The sequence below is a fragment of the Sus scrofa genome, chromosome 6 (assembly GCF_000003025.6).
Source record: "Sus scrofa isolate TJ Tabasco breed Duroc chromosome 6, Sscrofa11.1, whole genome shotgun sequence".
Taxonomy (NCBI): Eukaryota; Metazoa; Chordata; class Mammalia; order Artiodactyla; family Suidae; genus Sus; species Sus scrofa.
This window is the reverse complement of record NC_010448.4, coordinates 79,942,750-79,964,890: the sequence shown is the minus strand read 5'-3', so window position 1 is coordinate 79,964,890 and position 22,141 is coordinate 79,942,750. Positions and strand designations below refer to the sequence as shown.

The following is a 22,141-nucleotide window of genomic DNA, read 5'->3' as shown; positions in this document are numbered from 1 at the left end:
CTTTCCTTTTCTTTTCTTTTCTTTTTTTGTCATTTTAGAGCCGCACCTGTGGCATATGGAGGTTCCCAGGCTTGGGGTCTAATCAGAGCTGTAGCTGCCAGCCCATGCCAGATTCACAGCAATGCCAGATCCGAGCCACGTCTTCGACCTACACCATAGCTCATGGCAATGCCAGATCCTTAACCCACTGAGCGAGGCCAGGGATCAAACCTGCAACCTCATAGTTCCTGGTCGGATTCGTTTCCTCTGAGCCACGTCGGGAACTCCAGAGCCCTCTTTTTAAGTTGAAATCTCAGGAGTTCCCTTCATGGCTCAGCAGAAATGAATCTGACTCATGTCCATGAGAATGCAAGTTCAGTCCCTGGCCTTGCCCAGTGGGTTAAGAATCCAATATTGCCATGAGCTGTGGTGTAGGTCACAGACCTGGCTCGGATCTGGCGTTGCTGTGACTGTGGCGTAGGCCGGCAGCTACGGCTTTGATTCGACCCCTAGCCTGGGAACCTCCATATGCCGCGGGTGCAGCCTTAGAAAGACAGAAAAAAAAAAAAAGTTGAAATCTCATCTCAGGAGAGGCAAGGAGCCTTAGCTATGTGCTATGTCCCACTTGGTACCACCATTTTTGGCAAACTCTTTAACAGCCTCCTGGGCCCCTCCCAACAGGGCAGGAATTTCTCCTGAACAATTGAACAAAGCCGGGAACTAGAGGGAGAAGGCACAGGACATTCCAAAAGGATTTCTCTCAAGCTCCAAAAGACAACATGTGGGAACACAGCAGAAGGCGCATAGCCCAGCAAAGAAAACCATGAAAGGGATGGGAAATCTACTCAGGAGGAAGGGCAGTGCAGGCTGGAGGAAGGAACAAGGGGCCGGGGGCAGGAGGCCGGAGTGGGAGGCCTGATTCACTCATGACCCTGCAGAGGCCACCCCACCTCTCTGGCCTCAGCTTTGTGGTCCTTAAAAACTAAGAGGACTGTAAAAATAAACACAGAGGTGCATTCGTGTCAGCTCATAGCGATGCTTTATGAATCCCAGAGACCCGGAGGTAGCCCAGATATCCAAGGATAGGATAGGGTTAATGAATGAAGGGTGTGGAGGAGACATGAGACCAAGCAGTTATTAGAGACGTTATGTGCAAAGTCAATTGGACTGCTATTCAAAGTCGCTGGCCCACACGACGTGAACAATCACCATCTGCAATAAAGAGCTTGTACCAGAATGTAAAGCCATGCGCTGCTTCCAAAACGGACCAAGTATTCCGAGAAAAACGAGTGTCAGCTGAGCTAAACAGAGTGCTGACTGACACAGTTGATTTACACCCTGAGCAAGCGTCTTATCTCGTCGCAGACTGGTAATACACAGTTCGGGGGCTGGCACTGGGCCACCGAGCCATTTTTAAGTGGCCCTGGTCTTGACTGACACACAGAATGGTGTTTATGAAAATGTGAAGTGAGGAGAGCGGGACGTGCAATCCCTAGCATATGCTGATCACAGGAGGGAAAGGGCCCATGTGTGCAGTGACAAAGGAAGGAAAAAAAAAAAAAGAGCATTTATGGAGCTCCGACAACGCCCCCCCCCCCAGCAGTCGTCTATAGCTGAAGCAGGGGCGTGTGGGAAGGAATGTGTGGGGGTGTATGGAGGCCCTAAGAATTCCAGCCTGACTGGAGGGGTGTGGTGGGGGTGCGGGGGCTCGAGTGATGAATTCAAATTACAGAGACCATTTATGGTCAGCTCAGGAGCCAGGCTCTGGGGCTGGATTTTCAGAGTGAGTGATGAGAAACACCAGTCTAGCGAGCTATTAAAAGGGTTTTCCAAAAATCAAGTGGGTTCCTTCTCAAATATGCTGCGGAGTGCTGGATGAAACAGAGGTGGACAGGCCACTTTACTGGAGGCCCGCTCAGAAACTTTCCTGCGCTGGTGTTCCTTGAGATGACCAAGTGTGGGGAAGAGGACAGGGTTCCCAAACTTCTTGGCCAGGGAACCCCCTTGCCAAGGAGCATCTTAGAGGACAGGTGACCCATGAGGCACAGCATGGGAACACTCCCCCGGGCCAGGGCACCAAGGTGGAAGCTCAGCCAAAAAGCAGTTGATGATGATGAGGGGTGGTGGGAATACTAGGAGGGCCAGAGGTCTCAAACCCAGGGCCATTTTCAGAAGACTCGCCCTTCTGGGCAGAGTTGAGAACAACCCAGCAGGAAGCAGAATTTGGGATGGTTGAGGATGTGGAGTCAGACAGACATGGACGTGAATCTGGGCTCTACCACGTACCAACTGTGTGATGTACACCACTCGTGTCATCCCCTGGGCCTCAGTTTCCTTGTCTGAAAAGGGTGATAATAAAATACACTCACTTACCTATTGCCTAGGACTGTGATCCATGGAGATTCTTTTTTTTTTTTTTTTTTTGGTCTTCCATGGCATATGGAAGTTCCCAGGCTAGGGGTCAAATCAGAACTACAGCCGCCAGCTTATGCTACCGCTACAGCCATGTCAGATCCGAGCCGTGTCTGTGACCTATACCACAGCTCAAGACAACACCGCATCCTTAACCCACTGAGAGGGGCCAGGGATTGAACTTTCGTCCTCATGGATACTAACTGGGTTCGTTACCACTGAGCCATAACAGGAGCGCCATATGAGATTCAATGTTGATCAGACTGTGAGGGGAGTTTATCTTTGCCCCAGTGCAAATCAGACAGGGAACACTTATGCCTCACGTCGTGCTTGAACCAGCTTGCTCTTTCATTCGAGTAACATTACTCAAAAGTGCCACCTCTGCCAGGCACTGTGCTCTTCACCGAGGACACGGCTGGGAACAAGGCAGAAACCAGATAGTCACACTCTGGCCTTCATTAGGCCTCTTTATATGGAACGATCTTCAAAATTATTGCCACTGTCAAAACTGTCAAGAGAGAGAAGCACAGGGGAGAGAGAGTATGGGAAAGACAGGATCCAGCCCAGAGGGTCAGGGAGGCTTCTAGGGTGTCATGGGGTTTGAGCTGAATCTTAAAGACAGTGGGGTCGGTGTTGGGTGAGAACAGCACTTGAAAGGAACAGCATGTGCAAAGACCATGCTGGGGGAGGCATGTGGCTAGAGAGCTGGGCTGGATTGTACCCCTCCGGGCTTACGTGCTTCCCTCCCTCTCCATGAACTTTCAGGGCTGGCTGAGAATGGTCTCCTTCCTCCTCCTCTTCCTCGTCTCCACATCGTCTGTTTGTTCCCTCTCCTCCACCCTTACTCCCTTTCACACCAATTTCCTGTTCCACATTCTCACTCAAGTGCCTACCCTCACCCTGCTAGCATTTGTTTTCCCACGCAGGCATTGGAACCCTTGTGCGCAACAGATGTTTACTTTCATTACTGAATGAATGCAGGGTACAACTAGCCCCAATGGAGCCTTTGGTCATATTATCAAAAGGCATCCCCTCTCTGCAGATGTAGCACTACAGCAAGGCCCCCTTGGCTTCATACCCTTGTTCAGTGAACAACCTGCCCAACCGAGCACTGCAGCCATGAATGAAAGAATGGACAAAGGAGGTGCGTGAGATTCTCAGAGGCAGAGAGATTTGGAGCAGGAATGGAAGCCAGGTGACCCCGAGTCCTGTCAATTATGTAGTGGCAGACAGGTGACCCACCCAAACTCTGGATACTGGCTCCTGAAATCCGTCACCTCCTGTGTCTCAGAAGACAAATTATTTCGCTGCTCTTATCTATCCAAACCCTGGAAGTCTCCCTTTATCTAAGGAATCTTGTGCGAGACTTAAACTGCTTCTCTCCCAAAGAGCGTGACCAGCACCCTGAGCTATGAGTACGTACAGTGCCATCACAGGCGCCTCCCGGCTCAGCTGGAGTCTGGAAGGTCTGGCCTCTGCTCCTCTTCTAAGCCATATGAGGAGATAGCCAGTCCCTAGACAAAGCAACTTGAGAACATTTACTAAAGATATCAAGGACTGCAAAATAAAACAGAGCCGGCCAAATCCCTTAGTAGGAAGGAAAGGATGCAGAATAAATAGGGGGGTGACCAATCATCAGGGTAGGTGGAGTTCCTCTGGAACTTTCTCGACCGGCCATATTTCCTGCCCTCCACGTCAGCCCAGCTCCTTCCGGTCTCCAGTCAGCTTTCCCATCTCTTTCCCCAACCCCTTTTAGGAAGCAAGACTTATAGCTCAGATTTAGTCTTAACCAAACATCTACAAAGGGTTGCTTGTTCTCCGTTTCCTTTGCTTACGAGCGAATCATCCATGAAGCCAAGGCTCTGGGACTTAAAGAGCCCGAAGTTGGGAACAGACACCAAGGCAGCTCACAAAATGCGATTTGTCATGGATGCTGACCCTCCACAGATAGGCAAGGCCTTGGAAAAATCCTGCCACCAAGCTGGCCACCTGCCAGCTCTGAAGTCAGTAGAGTTTTGTAGCCTTCCTCATCAGACAGGGCGTTCCCAAGGGCAAGGTTGTACTCCCCCCATCAGACAGCGGATCCTTGGGGCTGGGGCTACCTCTGGCCTTCAAACAGAGAGCAACTTTGAAGGCAAAGTATGCTCCTCCAACTGCCTGAAGCCAGAGTTGTGTCTCTCTCTGCAGACTGGGAGCTCACCCCAAAACAGGAGTAAGAGAAATGGCTACTGCTTATTTAGTGCTTACCCATGTGCCCCGATTTGTGCTTTAAAAAAAATAAATGGATTAATTCATTTTCATCCTCATAACAATGCTGTGATGGAGGTCTTAGCATTACTCTGCTTGATGATGAATAGAGACAGGGGAGAGTGGAATAATTTGCTCCGGATTGCCCAACGAGGTGGGAGAGCCAGGATTCTCCATCAGATTGAGAACAGCATAAGAACGGAGACTAATCCTCCCCCTTCCCTCCATCAGATTAGGGGTTCACCAAGGGCCAAGAGCAGCATCCCTCCTCTGTCACCCCTGTCCTCCTGTCTGGAGCAGAAACAGACTTTATTCAGTCTGGCATGTGGATTGGGGCCAGGGAGTGGGCTGAACCACTGTGGAGGTAGTTCAAGCCCCTTTACAGCTCTGAGCTGGTTCTCTAGATACACCCCACAGGGTGGAGAAGAACCCGGTCTTTGGGAGATGGGGTGTTTATCTGGGATGGGAGTCAGGATTCCAGTATTTTCTTAATCCCTCAGGTGCCAGTCAAGCTGCCAGTGTTTTCATCTCCGAGATGGGAGGCTCCACAGTGCCTGGGAGTCTGCAGGCCCCTATCACAGGGAACATGCCTTCCGGAGCCGGGCCTGGTGCCGCCCAGTTAGCTGGGCATTTCCTTCTGTCCACAGCTCACCTCACTCCTGGCTGCAAACCCAGCCGTGAGTCTCTGGAACCTAGCAACTCTCATAGGAAACAATGGAAACTTCAGTTTTGATCCTCCCCCCTGTATCATTACTCAAAAGTTTTCTTCCAAGTGACACACACACACACACCAGTTTTCTCTCCACCCATCAGCCTGGGCTGCCCTGGAAACTTTCAGGCAGAAAGGAGACCACAACCCCAGGGAGGCCTGGTAGTGTGGCCGTGCATGCTGTTTCTGGGTCTGTGTCATCAGGGGTTGTGATTTACCGTCCAAGCATCTGTGACTGAGGCTTTGGCAGTGTCTGTGTCTGGGCCTAGGTGTGTGAGTCCGTGTGTCTCTAAGCAGTGGTGCTGTAACTTGTGTGAATCAAAGTTGGTCTATGGATTTGTGTGCATAGGGGGTAATTCAGCTCAGTATTGGGTCCCCAGTGTAAGGCAATGTGGTCAGTGTGTGAGAAAATGTAAAAAGGCAGGTGCTATGCTGGTAAGAATTGGCCTCTGTGTGAGCGGGGAGCGCCTGTAGGGAATCTGAGCATGAAAATGGCCTTATGCTTTGTATATTGGCATTCGTATAGGTTAGTGTGTGAAAATGTGATTATGAACATGAGCGGCAGAGTGTGTGTGTGCGCGTGTGTAAGTTGTGTCCACTGCATCACCTATAGAGGTAAAGGTGTACAAGGGATAGAATGATCTTTTGAGTCAATGAGGACTGTTAGTTTACGAAATTTGGGTGAAAGACTGCGAGCATGTGCAGAGCGTTCACGGGCAGTGGATGAGCGTTAGAGCGTGAAACTTGTGAATGTGCAGGTGATCTTGTGAGCCAAAGTTGGCATGAGCGTGTGTGACCGTGTCCGTGTGATCGCGTGCTATTCTGGAGGGACCTGGAGAAAGGCCCACGTGAGTCACGTCTGCGAAGTGTGAAAGGGTGTGAGAAAGGATTTAGGGGTCCACACATGGGTCGGGGGCGTGCGGGAGAGCCGTGAGCATGGAGGGAGGGAGGTCCCACGCGCAGGGACCCGGCCCCCCGTCCGATCCACACTCCAGGCCGGGTTTGGCCGGGAACCGGGCTGGGCCGCGGCCCACACGGAGGGGGCCGATGGCCCAGACAAAGGCCGCCTTGGCTGTGCGGCAGGCTGGAGAGAGTGGAGCCCTCGGTCCGGGGGCGGGCCTGGGGGCGGGGCCTGGCGCCCGGGGCGGGGAGACCCGGGGGCGGGGTCTTGCCCTCGCGGGGGCGGGGCGGGAGGCCGCGGGGGCGGGGCGGGCAGCAGCAGGAGGGGCGGGGGGTGGCGGGAGCGGGCCGCGCCGTCCCGAGAAGTCCGCAGGCTGGCGAGCCGGCGGCTGCGGGCGGGCTCCGAGCGAGCGAGTGAGCGGAGCGGGCCGGGCCATGGGGCGGCGGGCGGCGGGCGCGCTGTTGCTGGCGCTGCTGCTACAAGGGCGGCTGCTCGCGGTGAGTGTGCGGGGCGGAGGGGCGGGAGGCACCCCGGGCCCCGCTCGCCGTGCCCGCCAACTTGGCGGGGGCGCCGAGGCTGCGCGGCCGGGAATCTGGCCCGGGACGGCGGCGCCCGCCAGGGACCCCGGGCTGCCAAGAGGCCAGCGCCACCCTCCGCCGTGGGGCTGTCCGGAGGGGCGCCCAGGGAACCCTGCGTGGGGCCGGGGGCGGGGCCGGCCCTCGTGGGAGCCCGTGGGTCGTCCGGCCACGTTGCTGGGTCTCCGAGTCGCGCTGGGCATGGCCTGGCCTGCCATTCCTGGGGGCCAGGCGGAGAAACTTCGAGCTGGGTGGGAACTTGGCAGGGAGAGGACACGCCTTTCTGTGCCAACTTGGAACAGGAGCGCTCGATGGTAATGGGGACCCTACCAGTCCTCACTGGAACTTTATGGAGAGGTCTGTCCCCTTGGGGAGCTGGTCACCAGGCAGGCATAAGTAAAGAACCATTCTGGATACAACTGAGTCTTGTGTGGAACACCCACGGGCCCTGGAGTCGCACAGCCCAGGAACTGAATCAATCCCTGCTCTTCACTGAGCAATTGTGTGACCTCGGGCAAGTTGTTAACTTCTCTGAGACCAGCCCACATGCCTGGGGGAAACTCAAAATGCGTAGCTTCAAAGTGCAGGACTGGGTGGAGTACTTGTAGAAGTGGCGGTGTGGACCCCTGTTTGTGGTGGACACTCAGTGGATCTGTTTCCCCAGAGTTCTTCTTCCCAGGTCCTCAGGGTGCAGGAGAGGCCTGCCCCTTACAGCCCAGTCCCCTGCTCTGAGCTTGGATGGGCCCATGCTGAGGGAAAGAGAACACTTGGCCAGGAGAGGCTCAGAAGACTCAGTGAACTCCAGAAGGGCAGGGCGGGGTCACTGGGCAGGGCACTTGGGGCACATGTGGATGGGGGCACATCTGGGGAGCTGGGCCTGTGTGGTGAACCACAGAGCCACCCCCAGCCTCTCTCAGGTGGTCCTGGGCTGTCCCTGCCCCTTGGTCTCAGAGCCAAGAGAGGGACTTTTCTAAGCTGGCCAGTGTTTGCGCAGTGACTGACTCCCTGTCCTCGCCTTGCCGGCTCCCTCTCACCTCTGGCCTCCTGAGTCAGATGTGACCCCTCACCTCTCTTGCCCCACCCACCCAGCACCTCTCCTCCCCCAGTCCCCATGGGGCAGTTTCCCTCCTTCTCTGTCTCAGCCTCTCACCCCAACACATCCAGCAGGGCCCATCTGGTTGCTCACCAGTCTTGACCTGCACTTGTAGCTCCCAATACTGATCTTTACTTTTCCAGAAAGTGGGGCACCAACTTAGCACCTGGAACGTCCTCCTTTTCTGACCCTGACCCAGCTCTGCCCCGATCAGGGGTTCTACCTCTACCTTGACAGGAGGGGGAAGGAGCTGTTTGCTGTGTGCGGGAGGAATTTCCACAGAAACTCCCGGATTGCAGCCAGTCCCCATTCATTCGTTCTTTCGCCACATCTTTGAGCAGCCTTCCGTGACAGCGTGTGGGAGTTCAGGGTTCATTCATTCAGTAGATACTAGCTAAGCACCTACTGTGCACCCGTGCACCCAGCCAGCACCGGGGGCTTATGAGTGAGGAGAACAGGCCCTGTCTGTGCTTGCCCAGCACCAAGATGGGAAAACAGAAAGCTCTGATCCTGTGGGATTCCGGGCTCCTCAGCAACCACATGGGTCTTCATGGTCCCGCTCATGGCTGAGAGTGGAAGGATTGGAAGGAGCTTGACTTCTGGAGTCTCAAGGACCGAAGTTTGAATCCCAGCTCTGCCTTTTCTTAGCTGGGGCAAGTTCCCTTCTCTGAACCTCAGTTTCCACATCTGTAAAATGGGCATGAGACGTTCGTGGGAAGTTTTCAGTGGCAGCAGGGTCCTAGCCCGGCGCCCTAGCCAGCCTTGGGCCCCTCCTTGCCTGCTGCCTTTGATCTCTTCTGCCCTCCAGTTCATGTCCATCAGCCCGTGGTGGGTATGTGAGGGTAGAACACCAGGGGAGGGTAAGATGGTCCTTAGGGAGCTCAAGACCTCAGCGGGGGCAGGAGACAGAGGGAACAGTGGTCTGTGATTGAGTGTGGGAGTAATTTCAGATCAGGGGAGGTGGGGGGAGGTTGTTGGGGGAGGGGGCCAGGCCTGGGTGACTCAGGGCCTGCCGTGGCCTGCTGACCCCTTTCTTCCTGCTGGGGCCTTGGGCTTCCTTTCGGGGGGCCAGCCCTGCCAAGAGACAGGATTCTTGAGGTTGATTAAGGTGTTTTCCAAGGCTGAGGAGGGAAGTCACCGAGATACCTGTTTCCTGCCTCGGCTGGATTTCCTTGCTGGGGAGGCTGTGGGCGGTTGCGGAGGCACCGCCCCTTCCCTCAGGGCAGTGTTAGCTCAGCCCTCCCCTTGACAAAACTGGCTGCCCAGTCCACCCCCCTGCTCCATACCTGTGCTAGGAGGGCATTCATTGTGAGTGCCCTGGGAATTTCCAGAAGGAAGGTGCGGGTCTGCAGAGGGAGGCGGAGGCTGGCAGGAGCAGAGCTGGATGCCCCCCACCCCCGGGCCCTAGCTGAGCTGCTTGTGTCTGGGGAACCCTGGCCCCCGATGGCTTGGCCTGGGCCTGTTCTCAGGCTCGGCGCAGGCAAGTTGGGATCTGCGGGCCTGACGCCTGGCCTGGGAGATGGGTGGTAGGAAGATGGCAGAAGGTGGACGGGGTTTAGGGCTTGGGGTGGTGGGGAGGGCAGTCTTGGGGTGTGGATGGTCCACATTTACCCACTGCCTGCTGTCTGCCAGGCGTGACATTTCTCATGAACCCTCGCGTGTCGTCCCCTCCCTCTGGACCTCCCTGCGTTTCTCCACCTTGCTCACAGTCAGACCCCAGCCCCTGATTTGGCCCACAAGGCCCTCCTGATCTGGCCTCCCCGGATCCCTCTCACGTCTCTCCTCCTGCCCCCGTGCCCCTTACTTGCTCGCTCCAGCCACACTGGTCTTTGTTTCTGAACGCTGCCAGGCACACTCCCACCTTAAGACCTTTGCATCTGCTGTTCCTTCCGCCTAGAACACTTGTTCCCCAGATACCTTGGTGATCCTCTCTCCCTTCCCTCAGGCCCCGACTACTCTGCCCAGCAGTTTCAGTGTTCCCCGTTTACGGCTTTGTTTTCTTCTTGTCCCTGTCACTCTGACATGTATTTATTCACTTCTTTATCTCCCACACCCCCTGCCCCTGTTTAAGCTCCATGCGAGCAGGACCTTTTGTGCTTCTGTTCACTGCCGCTGTATCCCTAACACCTGGCAGCTAGTACGTGCTCAGTAAATATGTCCATTGCATGAACTCAGCTATCGCTACTTGTATGGTCCCCATTCTCTAAGCAGAGTAGGTCGAGGCACAGAGAGATGGCAGAACTTGCCCAGCGACTCACATACACTGTTCGGTGGCACCATGAGCCAGGCTTTGAAGCCACACAAGCTTCTCCCCACTCTGCCTGCATCCTGTGTGCTTGTAGAAGGCAGGCGATAGATGTTGATAACTTGTCATCACTAACGCTGATAGATGGATTCAGGTCCTAGGTGGTTCAGGAGTGATCACAGGCAAGGAATAGCACGGGGTTTGCCTTTGGGACACTGACATTCAGGATAGGTGTGTTCGAGTGTCCACGAGGCCTCCTGGGGACACCTGCCCTGGTGGGAGCCTAGAAAAGCTTAACTCTAGGGCAGTCATGTGTAGGATTGATTACCTGTTTGTTTTGTAGGTTTGTTCATTAATTGCTCCATCAAGAGACCCTATAGACAACTGAATTAATAGGGTGGCTTTAAGGCCCCAGTGGGCCAGGCTGGGCCCTACCCTGGGTGGGGAGTGACTGGCAGAACAGCTTGCCATCCTGCATGGAGCCTTCTCTGGGTTCCCCTGGCTCTTCCCTGGGGGCTGAAGGTTTAGGGTGAGTCTGCAGAGGCTTTAGGGCTGCCTGGACTTAGGGCCGGTCTCGGGAGGGAGGGTGAGGGGGCCGCCCAAGATGTGGAAAGATCTGGAGCGATGATTCAGAAGCCGCTTGGAGGCCAGACATGTGGGTTCTGGACCCTCAGACCACTTGGGGTATATGCGGGAAGTACTCCCAGCTGTGAGGACTCAGGCTGGGGGCGGGGGCAGGGGCGAGCCCACTGTCCTTCCTTCCAGGGCCCACCCTAGCCTTCCCCCCATCTCACCCCTGCCAGGAAGGGGGAGGTTAGACGGAGGGTCCCCGCCCAGCTGGAATGTTGCCCCGACCCTTGGCCTCTGTGGCCCTGCTGCCCCCTCCTGTTTGCAGGGCCTGGCTGGGGCCTGCTGGCCGCCCCAGCTCCCAGAGCTGGCTGACTGAAACCCAGAAGAATGTGTGGAACTCGCTTCGCGGGGAGCCGCCAGCTTCACTGCCCAGCCTGGTGGTGTTGGGTCCATGTCAATAGCGGCCTTGAGAAGGGAGTGGCTCGTGGCTGCTGGGGGTGGATGGGCCAGGGGCACCGCCATGAAACTCCCAGGAACAAGGCGGCTCTTTGAGGCCCAGGAATGTGGGGCCTCAAGTCTCAGCCACCCCTAGTACCCCCCCTTTCTCCGATGCCCATCTGTGCCAGGACTGCAGGGACCTCAGGGCCTTGGCAGGGGGCGAGGGGGGAGAAACATGCACTGCAGAGTGTGCGTGGCATCCGTGAGACGTCCTTAAGACCAGCTCCTGGCTACCTACCAGAGCCCTGTCCCCAAGCCACAGGGGAGGGCGAGCTGTTTTTGAGTTGCTCTCGATTTTAGGGAGCTGTCTGGCACACAGATGGACAAATGATGAACTTGGTGACGTATTCTGTAAACCCAAAATCTCCAAAGTGTTAGACGAAAAATTTATTTAACCAATATTTATCGAGCATCTCTGACTGTGTCCTAGGTGCCAAGGTTGTGGCCGAGAACAAAAAAGTCAAATTCCCTCCCCTCAGGTAACTTACATCATAGCTGGTTCAGGGAGACAATAAATATGTCAGGTGGGGGTAAGTGTTTGGAAGAGAAAATAAAGCGGGGAAGAGGACGGACAGTGATCTGAAGGAAGGGAGGCAGCAGCCCTGCAGGTGCCTAGGGCAAGGGCACCCAGGCAGAGGGAAAGGCTAACACAAAGGCCCCTGGGCTGTGCAAAGGCCCCCGGGCTGTGTTCGGCGTATCTGCAGAAGGCAAGGGGCCTGCGTGGCTGGAGCAGCCTGAGTGAGGGTTGGTCGTGTGCCGGGGGGTTGGGGTGGGAAGGGAAGATGGAGCAGAGCCTCGGCCGGGGGAAGGACTTTACGTGTCTTTCTGAGTGAGATGAGAGATCATTCTAGTTGCTGTGTGGGGAAGACAGTGTGGAACAGTCAAGGGCAAAAGCAAGGAGGCTGTGACCCAGCCCCAAGATGTTGGGAGCTTGTACCAGGGCCCTGGAGGTGGGAAGAAGTGGGGGATCCTGAGTGTATTTTGGGTTTTTTTTTTTTTTTTTTTTTTTTGCATTTTATGGCTGCACCCCAGCATATGGAGGCTCCTAAGCTAGGGGTTGAATCAGAGCTGTAGCTGCCAGCCTGCACCACAGCCACAGCAATGCCAGATCCAAGCTGCGTCTGTGACCTACACCATAGCTCACGACACGCCGGATCCTTAACCCACCGAGCGAGGCCAGGGATCGAACCTGTGTCCTCGTGGATGTTAGATTTGTTAACCGCTGCACCACGACAGGATCTCCGCCTGAGTGTATTTTGAAGGGCCGCCAGGATTTGCTGAGGGGCTGGGGGGTCAGTGGGTCAGAAAGAGAGGAGCTGGGGATGTCTCCGGAATCTCTGGCACTGCCCCTGAGATGGGAGAACTCCAGCAGGAGCAGGCCTGGCAGGAAGGCAGCGGGGATGGCATGGGGGTGGGGACAGTGTTGGACCGACTCACAGCTAGAGCAGCCCCTCAGCCCCATGTTGGAGCCTCTGCCTTGACCTGTAGGGGTGAGGGTCTTGCTGCAGGTGCATTTGTGGAGCTGCAGACACTGGCCTCTGGGAACCCCACAGCCTAAGCTCATGGCTTGTATATTTATGTGTTTAATTGGAATTCACCACCTTCCCGCATCTAGAATGGAAGCTCCAGGAAGGCAGGCACTCAGTTTTGTTCGTTGCGGTTTGCCCGGTGCCAAGCTGCTGCGCTACAGTAGGTGCCCATTCACCGAGTGAATAAATGAATGTCCTTGAGGAAGCCAGCCACCCAATTCCTTGCTGAGAATTGGGAAGGGACTGCTTCCGGCCACTGGATGCAGGGGAGCTGATCTTCGCAGCCACTGCTCACTGCTGAGACCTGGAGCACATGGGACAAGCCGGGATGCCCACCCTGCCGTCTTCATCTTGTCTGAGCCCTCACTGGCCTCAAAGCCCCTTTCTCTGGGCACTGTGGTCAAGGGAGATGTGTGGGCCCCCTTCAAGTCTTGGCTTGGCCCTGAGTGACTGTGTGACCTTGGGCAAGTTGCTTCATCTCTCTGAGCCTCAGGTCAGAAATGTGGATCATGGAGTTCCTGTCGTGGCTCAGTGGTTAAGGACGCAGGTTTGATCCCTGGCCTCGCTCAGTGGGTTAAGGATCCGGCGTTGCCGTGAGCTGTGGTGTAGGTCACAGATGCGGCTCGGATCCCATGTTGCTGTGGCTCTGGTGCAGGCCGGTGGCTACAGCTCCGATTGGACCCCTAGCCTGGCAACCTCCTTATGCTGAGGGTGTGGCCCCAAAAAAACAAGAAAAAAAAAAAAGAAATGCGAATCACGATGCCTGTTTCCTGGGTGACTGTGAGACCAGTGGCTGCATCTCACAAACAGTATCTGGAACGTGAGAGGACTTTGACAGAGGTGGCTGCTGTTAGTCTTGTTCCTGCCAAGGCCAAGGCCAGAGTGATATTTGACCAGGGCCCAGCATGACGCACCTTCTCCTGATCACACTGGCTGCCGTCTACCAACCTAGGCTCTGCCCTGGGCTTGTTGAGTCAATGATCGAGTTAAGGGATCATCCTTGCTCCCTCTGCCTCTCTTGGTCAGTCTGTGAGCCCCTGATGTAACTGCGTCTGATCTGTCACTGGCCCCCCCTTCCCCCACTGAGGCTGCAGCTGCAGGACAGAGTCCACCCTTCCACTCTGATTGCTCCTTCCTGGGGGGGAGAAGGGGGGGCACACCCCAGGGTGTGGCCTGGGAAAGGCTGGAGCCTGTGGACACACTGTCCCCTTCCCAGATGTGTGCAGTTGGTGGGCTCTGAGCAACGAGAGGTGGGGCCAAGTGGCTCCCATGGGTGCAGAGAGGATGTTCATGCATTGTAAGGGAAGGGGTGAGGGGGGGCTTCCTGGGACTGCATCCCAGCCCCATCCTCCCTCAGGCTCACGAGGAGGCAGGACCTTGCTCAGGGAGCCCTGGGGAAACGTGTAGCAGGTCCGTGGCCAGAGGAGGCGGCGTCACACAGCTTTAAATCAGGCCCCGTGGACTCGCGCTGAAGTCGCAGGACTAAAGGGAAAGAGGAGCACAGGTGCCTGGTGACCTCTCCCCGAGCCTGCACCCTGGCGTGGGGGGTGGGGGCTGGAGACATGCCCCCACGCCCCTTCCCCAACAGGGACGTGGGCCATGTGGGTCATGTCCAGGTGTTTCGTTTTTTAACCCTTGGCATCCTTCCCCCCAGCCCAGGCTCTGGGGAGGAGGAGGCAGCCTGGGGCTGGGCAGGGGGAGGACTTCAGAGGTGGCCTTAGGTGACCCCACAGATGCTTCTCCTGGGGTGGGGCTGGGAATTCCCAGCTGCCTCTGGCCCCTTCCCAGGCCACCTCCACGACTCTGCCCCCAGCGCTCTCTCTGTCCCGCCTCCCCATATTCACCCCCAAAGAGCCGCCCCCCCACCCCCACCCCAGCTGACTCATCCCTCTCCTTATTTGGTGGTTCCAATTTTCAAATAGTTGGGAACTGGGATCATGCCTCTTCTTGGATCCCTTTCGGGGCTGGATGCGCTGAAATCTGGCCTCATAAATCCTAGCCCCAGCAACCTCTTCTCCCTCCTGTCGTTTGTCTTCCTGTGACCCTTCAGCCAGAGGAGCAGAGACTCGGGAGTGTCCTGAGGACAGACCAGTGTCTTTGGTGCCCTGGGACTGCCAGGGTCTCCTCCCCAGTGACCTCAGTCACCCGGATCTTCGGCCAGCACTCAGTGAGCCCTCACACCTTCTAATTAAAGCCACCACCCTCTCTCAGCCAGGCCCCACCCAGGGCTCTCTCCTGCCATTATCGCATATGATCCGTACATATGGGGCATTATTTTGATGTGGGCATTCTTATCTTTTGATGTGGGCATCCTTATCTCCATTTTGCAGAAGGGGAACAGGAGGCAGGGAGAGGGGATGTGAGTGGTGCAAGTTATTCGTTCAGTCCGTGGCTCGGCTGGGAGCAGGGCCCAGGTCCTCTGACTCAAGGGCTTGTCATCCCTTCCCGAGTGGGTCCAACCTGTTGCGGGGAGAGAGAGGACCATCTGGGAGGACTGGTGTAGTCAGGGCTGGCTGCCTGGAGGAAGTGGACTGGGCTGGCCTTGGCAGGGGATACAGCAAGCTGCATATCTGCCACGTGGGCTTATCCAGCTCCTGCTTCTCAGACTTGGGTGCCTTTTGCCCTTGGCCTCCAGCTCAATCTAGTGATAATATTCCCCAGGGAGGTAGATTTAGCTTTCCCTGGCACGGAGACCTTTGGGAACCTGGAACCTTCTGTCAGGTCCCAAGCTCCCTTTGGGGCCTCTAGGTTTTTGCCTTGATTGGGTTTCAGTGGAGACTTTCGCGGAGTGGAGCCTGTTCTGAGCCAGCTGTGTGCCTGCCTCAGTAGCAGCCCAGCTGGGAGCAGAATCTAGATCCAAGACCCAAACTGTGTCATTTGAACACCTTTGTGCAGTGGAGGAATCAAGAATTCATCCAGCCATTCGTTTATTCACCCATTCATTGCCTGAAGACCTACTGTGTGCCAGCCGTTGTGCTCGTGTTTTGTAGGCATTAACAACCTTCTGTAGTTGGGATTTATGCCTCCATTTCCCAGATGAGAAACAGCTCAGAGGAGAGCAGTGACTTGCCCCAAATCACACAGCCGGGTGCAGAGGAGGTGGCAGAGCTGACTCCAGCTCTGTCCGTCCTTCTGGAAGAGATCAGAGGCACAGCCCCTGCTCTCCAGAAGGTCTGGGTCTCGTTGGGCTCCCAAACCATAATTACCCAGCACAGCTCACAGTCTAGACAATAGCAGATTGTCAGGGAAGGAAAAGATCAATTTGGCGTGAATTGTCTGGACAGACTTTCTGGAGGAAGTGGGGCTTACAGAGCCAGGAGCATTTGGCTGGAGGAGGAGGAAGGCAGGGGCCCAGAAGTTGTCCCCATCGTCCCTAGATTCACATTGTTATCAAGTGTGTGAGCAGGAAGGCCCTGGCCTACTGTTGGAGTCATTAACCCTGGGAAAGAATGAGAGGAAGTAACCAAGATAGCTGAGGTGACATGCATTCCAGTCCCCTGCCCTGTAACTGGTCAGACCAGGAGGCAGGAGGTCAAGGCCTGGGCCTCCAGTGGGTTGCCAGTCAACTACTGCCCCTCTTCCCTGGACCTCGCTTCTCCTGCCCACAAAATGGGCTCCTTTCTTGTTCTTTGGCCACTTGGCAACTCTGAGGAAGGGAACATTGAGTTCTTGGAGAAATCTATCAGCTTGTCTTTAAGAGTGGGTGGTGCCACCATGCAAAGCCCACTGTCTCACCAATCTCATGCCTTCCTTCACTGATGCTCTCTGCCCACAAGGGCCAGGCCCTGGGCTAGGGAGGCGGATGAAGGAGCTGGCTCCCTGCTCCCTTAGACTTTGCTGAAACCTTGGCTCTCCTCCCGTGTGGGCCTGGGGTCACTCCTGCTGGGGTCTACCCACGTCCATTCACCTGTTGCTGAGCTAAGATCCAGAGGCTCTGTGAATGTCCATCTAGTGAGTAAGCACTAGACTAGGAGTCACAAGATTTCTGTGCTCCTGGCACTACCCCTGCCCCTGTGATCCAGAGCAAGTCGTTTAACTTCTCAGAGCAGAATTTTCCCCATTGCAAAATGGCATCATCCATTCATTCATTCAGCAACCATTTATGGAGTGCCAGCTCTCTTCCCAGCCCTGTGTGGGGTATAAACACCAGGCATGGGTCCAAGGAGCTTCTGGTCTGATGGGGAGACCAGTCAACAAGAGAAGGTCTCTCAATAAAAGGAGGCTGCCTTCAAGGAGGTGTCTTCCAAGAGCTGGAGAGTAGCTTTTGGGGGCTGCATAACCTGTGGGAGATGCCTGGAGTCTTTGTGGCTTTGTCCCAGCTCCTGTTTGTTATTCTGGTTACTGTCTGCTTCCCTCCAGATAGCTTATGGGGAGAGGGGTCTTGAGAGACAGCTCCCTACCCCCACCACAGGCTAGGGCAGGGGACAGACCCACAGGGGCAGAGAGGAGAGAAGGCCGGGTCTTGCCATGAGTCTCAGATGAGCTGATGGATGAGAAAACAGCGAGGCTTATCTATACTGAGTCTGGGGGTTCCCCTTGTGGCTCAGCAGTAATGAACCCGACTAGTATCCATGAGGATGCAGGTTCAATCCCCGGCCTCACTCAGTGGGTCAAGGATCCAGTGTTGCCTTGAGCTGCGGTGTAGGTCGCAGCCACAGCTCAGATCCCATGTTGCTGAGGCTGTGGTGTAGGCCGGCAACTATAGCTCTGACTCTACCCCTAGCCTGGGAACTTCTATATGTTATGGGTGCGGCCCTAAAAAGACTAAATAAATAAATAAATATACTGAGTCTGGTTATTTTAATCTAGGAGCCAGAGCTCAGGTTGGGGTTCTGCGGCGCCAAGTTAAACAAGGGAGATTGGGCTGAACCACTTTCCTTTCCCCCTTTTCTCTCCCAACTCTTCTGGGGGAGCTAGAGGGATGGCAGAGATCAGCTCAAGCCTGGACTGGAGTTGAAGAAATGGGAAGAAAGGGTTAAGTTGTCCTGGCTTCCCACCTCCTGGGAGGGAGGGGTAGGGAGGGGACAGGGACCAGGAAGGCTGAGGCAGGAATGTGTGATAAGATCAAAGCTTCCAGCCTGCCTGGGCCTCACCTACGTTTCACCTGAGCGATTGAAGGGAATTCTCTAAGTGACCCGGGGTTGGGGGTGGGGGGGGGCTGCAGGTCCCACCCACCACCCTTCAGCATGTCAAGAGGCCTCACCTACCCCAAAGTGCTAGAAGCCTCGGGACCACCTTTACCTGGCACATGCAGATTGGGGGGAGCACTCTGCCTTCCACCCCCACCCCCAGCGGCTCTGTCACCCCTGGGGTTCCTGGCCAGGACTCAGAAGCCCTTTTATGAGGCCTCTTAGCACCCCCCACCAGTTAATTCCACGGATTGCACTTCGGGACAGTGTCATGGGCAGGAGACACAGCCCTGAGCCCTGTCCTAGCTCCATTACTTATTGCTGTGTGACCCTGGGCTGGTGACTCAACCTCTCTCAGCTTCATCTATCAGCGGGGAATGGTCATACCATCTTTGCAGGGTTTTGGTGAAGATTAGACACCATGGAAATCACATCCGGCCAGAATAGGCAGTTGATAAATAACAGGAACTGTTATTTTGTGAAGGTCCCCTTCGCCCTTCAAGACTGCCCCTGGTGCTTGGTCCTTAAACCTTGGGGCTTGGTTTTGTTCTGCCTCCCCCTGCCCTTGGAGGAGGCCCCAAGCTCCAGGGTCCACCCTCTTGTCCAACACTCTTCATTCACTTCGTGAATCTTCCCAACTGTGGGAAGGGAGCAGGGCAGGAAGGGGTGTGAGTGCAGGGGCCCCCTGATGCTCCTAAGAGCCCTCCAGGTACCTGCTGGGCCACCTGCCCTAGTGATATCAGATTAGGCCTTCCTGCCAAACCACCCCACTCCCATACCAGGGACCTTAGGGTCCCAGCGGGGTGGCTGGGAAAGTGGCCCTAGAATTCCCCAGGTGGGAAGGGACCTGGAGCTGGCCCTGGGGGTGCGTGCTCTGCCCTGGTTAATGATTACTCTGCATTAAGTGAGCAGGGGAGTGGGAGGCCCACCCTCCCAGCTCCTTAACCACTGGTTGCACTTGAGGTATGTCAGCATTTGGGTGCTCCCTGCTTTAATGAGGCAGCCTTCCTCTGGGACACACGGGGTCAGGGAGGGAGCAGGGAGTAGGGGGCTTGGATCACAGATTGACAGGCGGCCTGCGCCCCCGGGGTCCTAAGGACAGATTTAAGGCTCAGAAAATCCGGGTGAAATGTGAGCGAGGACATAACAGACCCCTGCGGTTTGGTGCCAGCCACGTGAGCAGACCCTGCGGTGATACAGCAGGTGAGCAGGCTCCTTCTAGCACCCCCCACCCCCGTGCCTCCTCTCCTGGGCTCAGGCCCTGCAAGCGGCGCCCCAGCTAGCAGGTAGTAGATGGTTAGGGCTTTGGGGTACCTGGGCTTGGGTTCCAATCCCGCTTCTGCCACCTCAGGGCTTTGTAACCCTGGGCAAGTCACTGCACCTTTCTGAGCCCCCATTTCCTCATCTGAAACCAGAGAATATTCATCCCTACATTTTTCTGCTGTCAGTGAGCCAAGGGGTAGGAAGTGTTTAGCTCAGAATGAATACCTGGGGAAGGGTAGCAATTATTCCTACGATAGTTTCTGTTATTAGGAGAAGGTGAAAGCTGAATGCTAGTCTTGGGTAACCAGGGCAACCCTGGCCCCTGGGATGAGCTGGAGGATATGGGGGAAGGTATCTGTGAGAGCGCTGGAAGCATGGCGGGATCTCCGCCTCTAACCAGGCCCACCTTGGTCCTCCCAGCCCTCGTTCCTTCCTGGGCTGGGTCTGAGGCGGTGCTGGCCAAGAGTGGGGGAGGAGGGAGAATTGGTTATTTTAACATTAGGGCATTTTCCCCTACTGGCCGCTGCTATTTTGAGAGCCCTGGAGAGCAGGGGCTATGGTTAAATTAGGTAATGTTGCTCCAGAAGGAATGTGTGAAGCAGTCAGGCCCAGGCTGCAGGGAAAGGACAGTTGGTTCGCTCCATATAAATTTAAACTGCAGCTTGGAAAAGTGCAGCTCGGGGCGCTTTATAAGGTGATGGAGGTGGAAGCTGCTAGAGGCTGCTGCTGGGGGAGTGGAGGTGATGGCTCAAGGTTTTTCTTGGGGGAGCCTGGGCTTGCACCTGGAGGCCTGGCTGGCCCAGCAGGGGCCAGCAGTGGGACCGAGGGGCAAAGCTGCTCGTGTCCTCAGCTCCAAGCCTCTGGCTGCCACTGAAGCAGGTGGGGCTTGGGGTGGTGTGATGCCTGGAAAGGATGGATCTGCAGACTTGACCTTGAACCCTGCTTCTGCCCTGAATCCAAGCCTTCTGTGCTTGGGCAAATCACTCAGTTATGTCCAGCGGTGACATAACCATTCTAGTACCCTAGGGACAATTCTTAAGGATCAAATCGCTAGAAGAAAAAGTCTAGTGAGCTGACTTTTATTGAGGGCTGTTGTGTACAAGGTGCTATTCTAATCCCTCGTTGATGTCATGACCCGGAGGGCAGTCCATGCACCAGCAGCTTGGGGCTCACCTGGGAACTTGTTAGAAATGCAGACTCTCAGGCCCCACCCAAACCTACTGAATCAGAATCTGGACACCGACAAGACCCCAAGCAAGATCTCCTGGTGATTCCTGGGTGTGCTAAAGATGGAGAGGCTCATTTTATCTCGAAACCACCCCTGTGATATAGGAACTGTCATTTGCCAGTTGGGAAAACGGGGGCTTGGAGAGATGGTCTCCATAGAGACTCCATCAGTATTGATGCTGTTCCCCATTCTGCTTTTTCTTCCCCTCTTTTGGTCTGGGCTGGGGTTGGGGAGAAGAATGGGGCGTCCGAGCTCCTGGCAGGACTGGAGAAGTCAAGCATATCCCTTACCTCTGAGACTTAATCAGACTCTCTTATCACCATTCACCCAAGGGATCAGTACAGCTGGACCTGAGTCACCTCCCCAAAGTCATTCCACACTTCCCGTCCTTGGAGAAAGGTGGGAGCAGGGAAGGGCTTCTCTGCTGATGTGCTTGTGGTACCGACAGTAGATCAGATGGGGGAGGGAAGAGTCAGGGCGGGGGCTGCTTTGGGCTTAGTTAGGGCCACCCCTCCTGTCACTGGTATGTTTGGGGACTGAGTCACCCTAGCAGTGAATATTTTGAGGAGCATCCACTATGGACCCAGCCTTGGGAGAGTATCCTGAATTTCCTCCAATTCTGTAGACTCTTCATTATACAGAAAGGAAAAAAAAAAAAAAAGTGTTGCTACAGTTTATTTAGCACTTAGCGTGTGCCACACACTGGATAAGCACCTGACTTGCATTATGTCTGTTATCTGTTTAATTTCACTGTCAGTTTCCTCTATAAAATGGGGAGAGTGATAGTATTCCCTGTCTCATGGGGTTGTTAAGAAAGTAATATTTGTCAAGTGTCTGGCACATAGTGTTTGTCAAATAAATATAATAAGTACAAATAATCTCCCAATAAGGTGGGCACTATCATTGCCCCCATTTTACAGATGTACACACTGAAGTCCAGAGTCCAGGGAAAGGACTTCCTGTTGGGATCAGAGGTGGTTAGGGGAGAGCCAGAAGAAACTGAGTCCCAAAACTTCTAAACCACTCTTATAATTCAACTCAGTTTATTATCCTTGGCTTTGGGAGGTATCTAAGGGTTAATATATGTATATTATATATATATATGCCATATATAAATATGATGAAAAAACCTCAACTTGGAGTTTGTCCCCAAGAACGTTTGTTTCCAGTGGGAGAGGAGAGACATTTACCTGAGAGGCTATAATTAAGACCAAATCTATAGTCTTCTAAGAGGTAGAAATTAAGTCCTATAGCTGTGTGGGGGAGAAAGATGTCTTTGTGGGGGGTCCAGGAAGACTTCAGAGTGGAGGTGGTAATTAAGCCAGACCTTGAAGGATGGATGAGTGGAGGAGTAGATTCGATTGAGAGGCATAGGAACAGCATTCTGGGAGGAGGGAACAGCATACGTAAAGGCCAAGCAGCAGGAAAATATGCCTTGTGAGAATGTGGCACGCAAGCCGCCAGTTCTCAGGGGGCTGCTGGGCCTGGGGTGTTGAGGTGGGAAAGGCCAAGCCCAGCTTTGCTGTCATTGAAGATTCCCAGCGTTCTCAGGGACTTGGCTCGTCAACCAGCTGGGACTGTTCCGTCATCATTCTGCCTTTTCTTCATGTCAAGAAATCAAAGACTTTTATAAATGGCCCGTCTGGTCAGCGTGTGATAACCGGTGCAGCTGGCAGAATTCAGGCCAAAAGCAAAAGACTTGATGTCTTGATTAACGGGGCAGCCTTATCGCCCACGCATGTACAATTTCCTTTCGTCTTGCC

The 22,141-nt window shown here is 55.0% G+C and overlaps 1 protein-coding gene across 17 annotated transcripts in view; it reads left to right on the top strand.

The window, feature by feature from the left end:
* The window catches only part of HSPG2 (heparan sulfate proteoglycan 2), a 108,593-nt gene continuing 93,059 nt past the window's right edge, over window positions 6,608-22,141 (top strand). For 12 of the 17 annotated variants that reach the window (XM_021095485.1, XM_021095484.1, XM_021095483.1 and 9 more), the window contains exon 1: window positions 6,608-6,745. In XM_021095485.1, the coding sequence (XP_020951144.1) occupies window positions 6,683-6,745 (63 nt within the window). In that variant the 5' untranslated portion in view covers window positions 6,608-6,682. The remainder of the gene's footprint in view (window positions 6,746-22,141) is intronic. The other 5 variants (XM_021095496.1, XM_021095495.1, XM_021095491.1 and 2 more) reach the window with 1 other exon arrangement.